General features: G+C 38.9%; 1 protein-coding gene across 1 annotated transcript in view; it reads left to right on the forward strand.

Moving 5' to 3' along the window:
* The window catches only part of LOC128739370 (uncharacterized), a 186,587-nt gene that overhangs the window by 115,440 nt on the left and 56,959 nt on the right, over positions 1-14,188 (forward strand). Inside the window, exon 3 of the mRNA XM_053834854.1 lies at positions 5,231-5,334. Within this exon, the coding sequence (XP_053690829.1) occupies positions 5,231-5,334 (104 nt within the window). The remainder of the gene's footprint in view (positions 1-5,230; positions 5,335-14,188) is intronic.

The raw sequence follows: 14,188 nt of genomic DNA on the forward strand, positions 1-14,188 counted from the left end.
TACGCTCAATGTTTTGTTCGTACTGCCAGCTCCACGCCGGATGGACATCGTGAGGCATTTCGTGTCGACTCGACAGAGCATTTGTAATATCCTCTCCATTGCGGAGAACTTAGAATGGAAGCCTAGCTACGGCCGCCCGACTGCGGGCTGTGCGACCGTAAAGCGATAGAAGTTGAAGAGGAAGACCTAGTTCTGCGTCTTAAACCGGGAGGTCGAAGCAACTGACTAACTGGCGAAAAAGTACCTGGAAAATGGATATTTCCATGCGGAAGCGTCATTCGAAATCGACCGTGTCTGAGCAGTTGGAGTTGCTGATGAAAATCGCGACCTGTATGTTACTGGATGGCAACGCTTTGCAGAGGACCGGATACTTTACGTCCCTTACCAAAGAGGCAAGCGGCTTTTTTCGTAGGATGACAATGATTATGAAGTAAAGTGTTGCAAGTATCCCCATATACAGGATAACTTACAACACCCCTATTTCCGCTCCTTCCTACAATTTCTTTTAGCTGCTATTTTTCTCATAATCATAATTCAATACCTGGAATTAATTAAAAAGAAAACTTATCCAATTTAATTCTACTATGTATATTTATTCTTGACAGATACTTATTTCGCCTACGACTTGCAGGCTTCCTCAGTGTCTGTTTTTGAACTCAAACTAGTTTCGAACTCATACACTCACCACATTCACTTATCTCGATTTAATCTTCATAGATCTTGACCATCACCCTTTCGCTGGCTCAACTTTAATATACACTGGCCATGGTGTTCTCGCCGGCTCAGTTTAATATATGTTGGCCATGGCCCTTTCATCGACTCACCTTTAATACGAATGGCCAAATTCCATTTCATTAGGAAAATATGAATAAACTTTGAATTTATGACACTTTTGCAATAAGTATACCATAAATTTAATTGTTCGCTACTAAAAAAACTGTTGTAGAGACATCGGCTCTACTACAAAATTGAGTGTAAATTTTTTTTCGGGTTAGCCAAGCCCTTTCGCTGGTCTCTAGTCTATCGATAACCAAAGATAAAAGTTCTTTCTATTGTAATTGTAAATCAATTTTTAGAAGATGAATTATATTACTAGGACTCCAATTGAGTTTGCGGTTTATTCAATCAACTCGTATCCGAAACTCCTCTTAAAGGCAAATTTGTTGCCATTTTTTGTGCTAACCCTGGAGTGTGCCATTCGATTTGCCTTGCAATACATAATTAATTTTTCTTACCTCAAATTTTACCACGAAATTCATCCCGAAAGTTCGATTTGGCAATAAGATCGTCAACGTGATATTCTGTTTGTTGCCGTCAACTACCTAAGTAATGTGTAAACTACAGGCAAATCCTCTAATCTATACCTATAAAAATGGATTTCTGTCTGTCGGTATGTTCCTTATAGAATCGAAAACTACTAAACCGATCGGCGTGAAAATTTGCATGTAGGGGTTTTTGGGGCCGATGAAGGTTATTCTAATAGCTAGACACCCCTTCCCCCCTAAGAAGGGGAACAAATGAAACAAAAATTTCTGCATAACTAGAGAACTACTCAAGCAATTGGAACCAAATTATGGCATGTGGGTGTTTCTGGAGGCAAGATTTTTTTCTATGGTGAATTGAGACCCATCCCCTCTTTATTATGACTCCGCTCCCCTTTAAGAGGGGGGGGGGGGGCTTCCATACAAATGAAATATAAATTTCCTCTGATCTCGAGAACTAATCAAGCAAATGGAACCAGATTTGGCATGTGGGGGTTTTAAGAGGAAAGAATTTTTTTCTTATGAATTAGTACCCCTCCCCAGTTCAGGAGGGGGGCTCCCATACAAATGAAATACAAATTTCCTCGTGACTCGAGAACTAATCAAGCAAATGAAACCAAATTTGGCATGTGAAGAGTTTTGGAGGCAAGATTTTTTTTCTATGAAGTATTAGGACCCCTCCCCACGTTAGGAGTGGGGCTCTTATAGAAATGATATACAAATTTCCTCATAACTCGAGAACTAATCGAGGAAATGGAACCAAATTTGGTATTTGGTGGAGGTATTGTGGTGGAGTTTATTTTATGATGGTTTGAGACCCCTTACCTGTGTGGTACGGGGATAACGACTCTCATACAAATAAAACCGAAATTTTTGTGTCACTTAAAAACTAATCGAGCTAGAGAAATTTTGGGCTCTTTCATTAAACATAACAGTCAATAAGACCACCAGAAACTATCTGCAGCCTCCCCGGAGAAATCACCTCTGTCTAGGTTTATTTGTTTTCCTAAGTCTACTGACCTCTATTACTTTTTTCAGTTGTGTTCGAACTAGCGATAGCGAGTAAGGAGAAGATCATCCCGAGGATCGAAATGGTACTTTCCACGAAAAGCTTTTCCGTCAAATGGTACAAACTGCGTAAGGTTTTTCGCGAAACGCTATTCGGCGAAATTACAATTATGATGAATATTTAACTGCTATCCACTTACCGCTTTCTTTTATCTGGTTAAGCAAGGGAGGAGGGGTTGGTTTCTACTTTACTGTGAGGAAAAGTTTCAAATTTGTTTATTAAACTACCCATGCTTTCATAGTTACGTAATTGCCAAAATGAATCATCTAAAGCTCCCCAGAAATTTGCAAAACTCGAGATTGTGACAAAGGTCATCCGAGATTCACGATTTATGTACAACATGGACAAACGAAGTTTGTCGGGTCAGCTAGTATGATATAAATACCAGGATGCCATATATAGATCGTAGAATATTACTCTCAAAACACCCAAACACTCGTCGATCAGTTTCCTTTAACCTCTATGATTCATGTCACGAGGGTACCAAGGTATATGAATTCCTCCTTTATTTAGACAGTGGGATTTGTTTTTTCCGCAGTACTAGTTTCTCTTTTTCTATCTGTATTATGACGTGTAGTCACAGAGACCATGCGGACCCTGGTCTGATTCCTGGCAAGTACACATTTACTATGTACTCATTCATCCATTGGCCCATTGACACAGTCTATGCCGAATGAAACCTTACTGGCGACACCAGGGTTGCCATTGGTTTTCCCGAAAATCTGGCGAACACGAATACAAGTGTCTGGCAGAAATGTGGTGGTCATTAGCCTGATGGGGAGGCGTTTTCTGAGAAAAGTCTTGCTTGTTTTGCTCACCGCAAGTACAAAATTTTGTCTAAAATTAGGAGTGATGACAAGACGGAGGACCGAAAATCTGGCAAAAATGTGACACATTACCAAATATCTGGAAGATTTTGAGCTTTGTCTGTTTATCTGGCGCGCAATCAAAAATCTGGCAAAATTCAAATTTATCTGGCATACTGGCCACCTTGGGCGGCACTCTGGGCTACTGGACTTCGGATATACTACCAAAACGTTCGTGCACATTGGACTAAAATTGACGACTTATTTCTGACGACCACCAAATGTAGTTACATACTGGTTGATAGTTGAAATTAACGAAAACTTTTTGCACGGCTGAATTCCTATATTAATTTTATTCACAATACGACATCACAGACAAACAGACATAACTCTTGGAAGAAAAATCTACAAAAATGATCGTACCTCACATTTAACCTGAACACCAGCACCATCTATGATAGACCCCAAATATCCAATAGCAACAGGAGTATCCCTCGAAGTAGCAAGTATGTTTTATAGAGAATTCCCCTTCTTTCGTCCAAAACATTGCCAACTAAGCCTCAATTTGAAATCGGTACGAAGAATGGAAAACGAGCAGCCACGTAGCCAGAAGGGGGGGCCCGGGGGCCCAGTTTTGATTTTAACTGTTTTATATGCATATTTTTTCGTTTAGAACTACAATACATTAAATGTATTGTAATGTATTATATTTATAAGCAGTAAGATATGCATATAATGTATTAGGAGCCAAGTTAGGGTTCCTGGCCCCCACCTCTGGCTACGTGACTGAAAACGAGTGTTATGTCTGTTTGTCGGTGACGACTTTTTATTCGTAAACAGATACTGATGAAGCCTGCAAGTCGTAGGCGAAATACGTATCTGTTATCAAAAAAATTAATAGTGGAATTCAATCGTGAAAAAGTTTTCTTTAATTTCTAACTTCGTCTGCCGCTAAGACACGCTAAAAACTTCAGTCTTGTTGGTAATTCCTTTTTGCTTTCTTAACAGGTTTTCATTGACATAAATAATGATGAACTAGAGCAAGTATTAGATAATCTCAGCGAATGACTAACCGCAAAATTTCAAGATGGGGAGAAGTATGTTTCAAAGTTGTCTTGAAACATTGCCAGACAATTACTTGGCAAAATTCTGCTTCCACGGAAACAGCTTCAATATGCGACCACTTTTAGACTGCTCCACTTTCCATTTGGTGCTATTGTGCAACAAAGTTTGTGCAATAATTTAATTGTCAAAAGTACTTAGTGTACACATTATTTTAACTATTAAAGTTATCTCAAACAAAATCTCATATCAAAACTTTTCTTTTCTCTGGAAGTAAATTAAACACTCTAATTTGCGGCCGGTCCAGCCCAGTAGCAAATTTAAAATCATAATTTTGTTTCGCCTCAACATACATGCTTGCCGATGATAATGACGGACGATGATGAACGATGTTTGCTCGACTCTCATTGGCTCGGCATAAAATTAGACAACATGTGCTGCACCCGGTAGTGCATCATGCGGAGATATTTGGGACTAAGCACCCGACGCGGTCATCAATTATGTAAAATGGTTGGAATTTGTGTTTTATTTTGTTTTTCCTAATACGAGACTCAACATTTATTGTACGGGAACGGCTGGAGGACCACACCGAGCGGCTGAAATGCCAGTCAGTCAGTCTGTAGGGGACTCGATCAGAAGTGGCTTCACTTTGGTTCTTGCGGTATCCCGCCAGATTGATTGGAAGTCGCTCAATTGAACTGATTAATAATGAACAAGAACGACATGGCATAAGTGCTGTCTATTAGGAAGTAGATCACTGTTTTATCTGTAACGAAACCGAATGAAAATAGACTATGTCTTGATTGCTTCCTTGTTGATAAATTCTCACTTAAAAAGTTTATGATTCATATAATATTGCTGTCACTACACCTATTTCCTAAGGCTAATTTTGCATATTGCAATCGATTCAATTTTTACATCGTGTCTCATTGATTGAACGGATAAAATGTATTCAACTTATTAATTTTCTATTAATCCAATATAATCACACAAATTAACCTCCGCTTATTTTCTGTTCTCCTCACTCGCAGCAATCCTCCAGCGAACGACCGTGGCCGCTGGTCAAATAAGGATCCAAAGCGTGGCGACCTGTTTGTTTCTATGCATGGACACCTGCGGAACAGTCTACGGTTCGGTGAGTATCGATAGAAAAAAAATATTTGTAACTAAAACTCCGAAATTCAACTCATTTCTTTGGCTTCATTCGCCACTTGCTTGCTACATGTAAAGCCCCTCGATTATCATAAAAAATCAATCGAATTAAAAGGTTATTAGTACGGAAAGGTCATGCCGGCGCGGGATCGGATCGGTCCCGTGTCGGCTTCGTATTACATGGAAAAACTTCTTCCGAACTCGTAAAAATCGCGGCGTCTGCAGCCAAGCGCCATCCCAAGTCCAAACTGCTGAAGGATGAAACCGAATGCTCTCTCCGACTCTGCTATCGTTGCTCTGTGCGCTTCTGAGATACAGTTTCATTATCGAGTCGAGCAGGAACAAACAGAGGTCTTCACTTACGATATTACATTCCTGACACTCCATGGGACCCGTGAGCGAAGGGCCTGGATGGGGGGGACTTATCTTCGGATCTAAATATTTAATCTGAACTTTCCGGGGCGCACGCATATCGTTCCATTGTTCGAGGATTTCGATTTCTCCTACTGACAGAGAAATGCGACGATTGGAAACGACAGACTATTTAAATGTGGATGAAAAGGATTAATTTACGGCGCTTCCCGCTTTCGGGCGCCTTGACTAATAACGCATAGCTACTAATTAAACATTGGAAATCAATAAAAACGATCCGTTTAGAATAATGTTCGAACAGCGCGACCTGCAGGTCCGATGTAAGGAATTTCTCGTCTTTCCCTGCTGGTGACCCTTCCTGTGACGGTGTTTGTTTTGCTTCTATCGTGTTTTTTTTGTTCGTTTTTGATATTCCAGAACGAAGTCGAACGCGGTCACGGGCCAGCCAGAACCCACTATAGAAAGAAGACTGATTTCTTTTCACGCTCTGATAAAAAAGGTTATCCTTTTAACCTTCATCGGCTTCTTATGTTGCGTATCGACTCTTTACCCAGCGGATTCGTCCTTTGAAGTGTGATTTTTCACCGGTATAATTAATATGGAAGCAAGCAAGTCAAGTAAGGACTGCGAGTTTAGATCCTTTTTTCCCCGGTACATGAATGACGCAGAAAGCCGGATTCGCTTTTGAGAGTAGTAAATCGTGTGAAAAAGGTTCGGTCATTGACCTTTCCCTATAAAGTGCGGTTGACTCGGTCGACGCTATTAGGAAACTGTTGCTGTCCGTGATACAGCAGGAATGCTTTTATATTTTTCGCATCAACTTCGACATTTTTCAAATACAGAGCAAAATCTTATTATATTTTCAACTGCCGACCCCTCCTGACACAAATACACCTTGCTCCTATACAGTGTCCGTTCGCACGAACATATCCAATTGATCGCGGATCTGAGAATCTAAACTTTTTTTGAATTGAAACATTTTATCTTTTATTAAGCAACTTGTCACAATTTTTTTTTTACAAAATTTATCTTGACTGACGTTCCAAAAGGCTACCGCACAATAATGTTTAGTTGTTCAGAATCAGTATAACCAAGCAAATTTTAAGTAAAAGACCGATTAAGTTAAAAAGACCCAACTTTCGGGTGCAATATCGGATTTAAAACCAAAGTCGAAATTGGATTAGAAATAAGACTTCGAACTGGATTATAAATTAGAGTTGCCATTGGACCTGACAATACTGGGCATTACATTTGACTTTAATTTAGACTAATTTGATTTTGAAGCTTTATTTCAAATTGAGCTGGAAATTGGACTTGAAATCGGTAATTTGACTAAAAATTGGAATTAAATTAGAACTGAGACGAGACGTGACAACTGGCTTCTTTATTGTCTTCTCTTCAATCTTTTGATATTTTCATACGTTGCCTAGCAGTGTTACCATAAGTTATGAATATGTTGTTCTTAACACAACTGCTTAGTGCCCTTTTTACGTTTTTTCATGCATGCGAAGGAGTAAAATTCGGCCAATCAACGGTTGGTCTAAAATGGTCTGAAAATCTGTTGCAAGTTGTCACGTCTCGTCTCAGAATCAAACTTTATTTGCCAAAAATTGGACTTGTAAGTGAACATGAAAGCTAACCAATCATTGGATATTAAATTGGTCGATGTTAAATCAGACCGGGCCAAATCGCAAATTAAAAAGATTGGTTAATGACAGCAAACGACCACGAAATTTCTAAGCTACATTTTACTTTAAATCAGACTACAAGGGATCAATCCTGGTGTAGTGGTTAGCATTCACGCCTCTCACACTGAAAACTCGGGTTCAAATCCCAACCCTGCAGAACTCACGAATGACCCAAGCTGTTAAAGTGACTGTAATCTTACAAAAATAAATCAGACTACATAAATGTTGCAAACAGCCAGAGTTATGAGATGATTTCGAACTATTGATAGCTGTAAACCGTACAGAGCAGCAAACTTTTAACGCGTTTTTCTCGAAATCAGAGTTTTATCAATTGTCACTTGGTTCAGTCTGTCCTAACACCGACCACTTAGACTTAAATTGGGCCATGTACATGGAATTAGACACGAAGTTATACTTGAAATTAGGATTGGCATCCCAAGCAACAATGTGAGTTTTATAATAAAACTTTTGTTTAAAAGTACAACGAAGGTTTTCATAACCAATTTTGGTCTTAAATGCCGTCATAAAAGTGTAATAAAACCCAAATTGTTACTTGGGATATTTCGTTTTACTTTATCACACATTTTACCTCTTTTCTATTTTTTTCCTTTCTTTTTTCCAGTCCCGAATTTCCATTTTTCGTTCGGTTCTTTTTTCTGTTCTGTTTTGTTTTATTTTTTTTCCTCTCACTTTTCTTTCTTCCGTTTTTCCTCTTTTTCTCTCATTTTTCTTTTTTCTTTTTTCTTGTCTGTTTTTTCCTCTGGTCTGATTTTTCCTCTTTCCTTTTTCAACGGGCATCAGCCCCGTTTTTTCTTATTTTTTGTCACATTTATTTTGTTTTTGACTCCCTTTTTCTCTTTCTCTTTCCGGTTTTCTTATTTCATCTCCCGTTTTTCGTCTTTTTCTGTACAGTTTATTCTTTTTCTTAGTTCCATTTTGCCTGGTTCATTTCTTCTTTTCTGTCCCATTTACACATCCCATTTTCATTTGGTTCCATCTTTCTCCTTTTATAACCCGTTTAACCTCTTTTTCGCTTTTCCTCGTGTCCTCTATTAGTTTTCCTTTTTCTCTCCCTTCCTTCTACTCTCTTTTTTTATTTCCTCTTGTTTTCTATTCTGTTTCTTCTTTCTTGTCTCATTTTCCTTCTTACTTTCTTAATTTCCCGTTTTCCTGTCACATATTTTTCCTATTTTTGTCGCGTTTTCCCTCTACTTGTCTCGTTTTTTTCTGCCCACTGTTTCCTCTTTTTCTTCTTTCCCAGGCTCGTTTTTCGTCCTTCCTCTGATTCCCTTTTTGTTTTTTCTTTTTCTGTTCCATTTTCCATCATTTTTAAAGCCCGTTCAGGCATTGTCAGGGCGATTTTTCATCTTTTCCTGTCACGTTTTCTGTTTCGTTAACTTTTTTTCCTATTTTTTGTTTTCGTTTGTTTCCTGCTTTGCGTCCTTCTCTGTCACATTTTGTTTTCGTTGAATCTTTCGTTTACAGTTTTTTCTCTCCATTTTCCGCTTTTTCTGGATTTAAATTTCTCAATTTTCTTGCTCCCGTCATTTCTTGTTTTTCATTCCTTCCGTTTTTATTTTTCTTTTTTGGTTTTGTTTTGTTTTTTCCTTTTCTGTCCAGTTTTTCCTCATTTTCACACCAAGTTTGTCCTTCATTTCTTTCATTTTTTTTCTTTTCTCTTCCGTTCTTATTCTTTTTCTATACGGTTTTCTGTTTTTTGCCTCATTGTCCTTTTTTTTCTCCCGTTTCCTTCTTTTCCACTTCTTTTTTCATTTTTCGTTCCGTTTTCCCTCCTATTGTGTCGCAATTTTAAAATTCCGTTTTTACCTACTTACCACAAAACTTCGTGAATTGTACATCATACGTAAGCCAATTTTTTAACATAGTACATTGAGGATTATTGACACATAGGGTTTATTTCTAATTCCCGAAGGAAAACCACTCTAATTTTCATCATTTCTTAGGTGGATTTAATGAATACTCCAAAAGTTCTGCTACTGATTTGACTCAAACACATTTACCTTCCTATCCGTGCCCTTTGAATTCACTAAAAAGCGGTTAATAAAGCATTTGATTGAAATTACGCAACTGACTTTATATGTAAAATTCGTCGTACCGTTTTAAACCGTGCGGACTAAAAATCACAATAATGTTTACGAAACTAACGCGCATATATTTGTGTAGCACGGCATGACAAATGTTATTCTGCAAAATTTCTCTAGGTTATGCAAGTTTTCCAGGCTGCAGAATACTAACAATGCGTTGCGTGAGTTATTTTCATTTTATGAATGACAGAAATTGAAACAATTAGTCGACATTTTCTTCTTCGTCGTACGAAAAAACATTGGAAATTTGGCTGCTAGGAATTCTTTAATGAAAAAAAGCATTTAAATAGATCTCAGTTCACTTTAATTGATCGCGTATGATAGACAACAAACTAAAATATTAGGGAATAGACTAATCTCAAGTTTTTAGTCTTGACCTTGGAATGAGGTCATACATATATTAATATTTTTTTTGAAACGATGGTTCTACAATGTTGTGAGTTCGAATCCGGTTGTAATCTCAGATTACAGCTTGATTCGACTCATGCACCTTCCAGCATTGGACAAAAGGTAGGAGTCAAAATGTCTACTTGTCAAGCATAGCTACCAATACCCCCCCCCCCCTTTCCTTTCCGTTCTTCCCCCTCCTCCTTCACCAAAAAATTTTCCATTTTTTTCCCCTACCGTCCCTTCATCAATTGTAGAACCATCGCTTCAAAAAAAAAAAAAAATAATATATGTATGACCTCATTCCAAGGTCAAGACTAAAAACTTGAGATTAGTCTATTACATAGGAACGGGACCTTTCCTCGAAAAACCGCGCCGAGAAACGCGGCTAACATACGCTGACAGACGAACAGCGTCACGTGCAGTACCTTGCAAGTCGTAAGGGCCGGCATAGTGTCGTCGTCCTGAAAGTAAATAGTAGTTAGATTAAAACTTCTCGCTCGGTGCTAATCTGCAATTGATGCAGGAAGCGGCACAATATGTGTCGATAACCCAACCAAACGCGTCGCTATCCTTGAGAAGTGGATTTTGCGGTCTCCTTTTGTCCAGCGCCTCTATGGTTCAAAGGTACAAGTACCAGCGAACCACATGCCCTGGAGGGTGTTGTGAGTTCGAATCCGGTTGTAATCTCAGATTACAGCTTGATTTGACTCATGCACCTTCCAGCATTGGACAAAAGGTAGGAGTCAAAATGACTACTTGTCAAGCATAGCTACCAATACCCCCCCCCCTTTCCTTTCCGCTCTTCCCCCTCCTCCTTCACCAAAAAATTTTCCATTTCTTTCCCCTACCGTTCCTTCAGCAATTGTAGAACCATCGTTTCAAAAAAAAAAAAAATATTAGGGAATAATTAATTTTATAAATTTGATAAAATATAATCCAGGTCCAAAATAGGCCGAAAATCTAGTTCAAAATCCATTCCAAAGGCTGGTTGCTGGTTTAAAATCTGGCTAAAAATGTGGCCCAAAACCAGCTCCAGATGCAAAACCTGATCAAAAGTGTTGTCAAAAATCTGGTTTATAATCTGCCCCAGTTTCTGGAATCTGATGGAGGTGCAACATCGGGTTCAGGTGCAGAATCTAGTACACAACATGGCCAACATGTAATCGAAAATATAGTTTAAAATCCGGTCCAGAATCTGGCTCAAACCCTGATCTAAAACCAGCTGTGTGGCTAAAAATCTGAAAAAAATGTGGCCCAAAATCTGGTTTATATTCTGGTTCAGGTCACGGTCTGGTCTAGGCCCAAATTTGATTCAAAATCTGGTCCAAAATCTAATAAAAAATATGGAATCAAGGTAAGGGCCACAATGAGTAAGGTCCGGAATGTGGTCCAGATCCAAAATCTGGTCCAACATTTAATAAAAAATATGGTTCAAAATATTATCTCAAACCTGGTCTAAATTTGATAAATGTAGTCCAAAATCTGATATAAGATCTGAGGCAGCTCCTAGATTTGGTTCAGGGTAAGAATCTGATCCAACATTTGATCAAAAGTGAGGTTCAAAATGTGGTTAAAATTATGGTTCAAAATCTTATCAAAAGCTGGTCCAAATCTGTTATAAATGTGATCCAAAATTTGATCCAAATCTAGGTCTGGAATCTGGGCTCAAATCTCTTCCAAATTCTAAAAAAATGTGGTTCAAAGTTTGGTCCAAAATCTACTCCAAATCTGTTCCAAAATATGCAACAAAACTTGATTAAACTGTGGTCCACGATGTAGTCCAGGTCCAAAATATGGTCCAGGTCCGGAATCTGGTTCAAAACTTGATCCAAAATCTGGTTGGTGGTTTGACAACTGATCAAAAACTGTTACCCAAAATCTGCTCCAGGTCCAAAATGTGTCCAAAAAAATCTGATCAAAAATGCGGTCCAAAATCTGGTTTATAAGCTTGTTCAATTCCAGAATCTGGTCCGAAATTTGTTCCAAAATCTGGTCCGCAATCTGATAAAAAAAATATGTACCACATGTCCAGGTTCATAATTTAATCCAGAATGTACTCCAATATCTGATTCAAAATCTGGCCCAAAATCCGATCCAAAATGTGATCTAAGATGATCTAAAATGTGACCTGGTCCAGAATCTAGTCCAAATCTGTTCCAAAATTTGTTACAGAATTTGTTACAAAATTTGGAACAAATTTGAATAAAAAATGTGATCCAGAATTTAGTGAAAGTTCAGAATTTGGTTAGTGGCTTAAAATCATATCAAAAATAGTTAAAATTTGAAGAAACACTGATCTAAGGAACGAGGGAGTGCTGAATTGGGTCTTCGCCAAGGGCACCAGCTACGGCTCTGTTTGTGCGTGAATAGTATGTTTTCCGGATTATTTGAAAGTACTTTTTCATGAAATTTTTTTGAAATAAGCGATAATCAGATCAGATTTCCCTTGGAATCATCTGGGATAATAGGAGACCCTAAATTATTTGAATAACATTTTTGTTCGTAAGTCTACTCATCATCTCCGCATTCAAAATGTCATAAAAGTCTAATACCTTTCCGCTTATTTTAAATTGCGGCATAATGTTTATTTCCAAAGTAATTTGCTTTACGAACTTAGTATAGTAGTTAATTTAACTAAAATCTTTCGATAGTCATTAAGCACGCATGAAAAAAATAATCCAAATTCCAACAAAACCAGTTGGATACTTTCGCTTTCTGCTTCTGAACGCTTCTAAATCGTATTCATTCCAAGAAATCCTACAGTCTGACAGTCGCATTCGATTTGGCTGTGAGTGATATCGATTACTCCACGAACCGTTAGAAGTGTCATCTTGACAAGAGGACCGCCGCGCCACGCCGTTACAGCCGACAGCAGTAGGTACCGACGAATGAAAGTTAGCTAAGGGATTTGAGGGAATCAAATTTGGATGGCTTTTACAACCGAAATGCCCTTTGTTTCGGAAGCACCAAAGCCAGCAAGTGGGTAGAAAGTGTCACCTAATAACGATGTTAATCAATCAAATTAACACCGGCTTGACACCGTGAGTGGAAGATCCGATAGATGACACTAGACTACCGCAGTGTCTGGAAGTGTCTGGAAGCGAAAGGGTCTCACCCTATCCATCCATTGCGAACGGTTTCTAGATTACAGGTGGACGGCGTTCAGGGCGTTCTTACGTAGGAGATTAATCGATGAGGGAGCGGTTTCAGTAAGCGTGTAAATGGTTCTGATGAAGGGAAACTCTTGTTCGATTGTGGTTTTGTTATTACCTCATTTTTGTCTGACATTCAATCACGCCCAAGAAAGAGACAATACATTTTCGACACCATGTAAAACATATCAACAATATCACTATGCCACCTCAAAGAAATGCCAATTAAATCAAGACAAATGACAAGTACTTTCGCGTCCCACATGCCTACCATGCTGTCACTTCACATTCTCCAGTGATTAATTGAAAGTGCGACAGTCGAAGCTTGGAAAGCGCGCTGCGTTGGTCGGTTCGGGCAGATAGTTTCCTCCAGCCTGTACGCAGTGCAGCACCACCTTACGAATTCTTTTTTCTTCGTCACAGACGGAAAATGGCCAGCAGATTCTTGCTTCCCGTTCGGTTGTACTCGGGTGATAAATGGTTGTCACAAGCGCCACTCAAACAACTCAACCGGTACCGAAGCATGTTGCAGTTTCACAGTTCTGGTCTGCTTCACCGGGCTCCATCAGACCAGTGTATCTCAATCTGGCGGTTAATTAAGTTCATGTTTCTCGGGGCTTACATACATACATTCCCCGGCAGGCCGATGCAAGTATCTGATTGCACTTTCACAGCCTCCGGATGACGACGGACTGACTAACTGAGTGAGCTTCTGGATGGCGAAGAAGTTATCTTGTTGGTACCTATACTGCCGTCGTTGGTTTTGCCCTTCTACAGATGACAAAGTTGTGGTTTGCGTGTTCCATAAAAGGATTGAATTGGACGGCCAGAAAAAAATGCGGCATCTGATTGGTGTTTTTTGCGTTGTTGGATTGTGATCATTCTTGACAGCTGGTATATCTTAATGATCCTGTTAGCACACCGTATCCGTGCAGTACAGGAACAGATCGTATCGCACGCGAGGAGAGACATGGCAAAAGATGAATTCTGTAAACAGATTTTCAGTGATATACGTGTGCTAGTAGATAATAACTTTTAATCTAATAACAATGACTACTTTAGGCACAATTGATGCTCACTGGTATGTTTACAAACATTCTATTTTAGAAGTGGAATGTCCGGTAAATAAA

This window comes from Sabethes cyaneus, chromosome 3 (genome assembly GCF_943734655.1).
Source record: "Sabethes cyaneus chromosome 3, idSabCyanKW18_F2, whole genome shotgun sequence".
In the NCBI taxonomy this organism is placed as follows: domain Eukaryota; kingdom Metazoa; phylum Arthropoda; class Insecta; order Diptera; family Culicidae; genus Sabethes; species Sabethes cyaneus.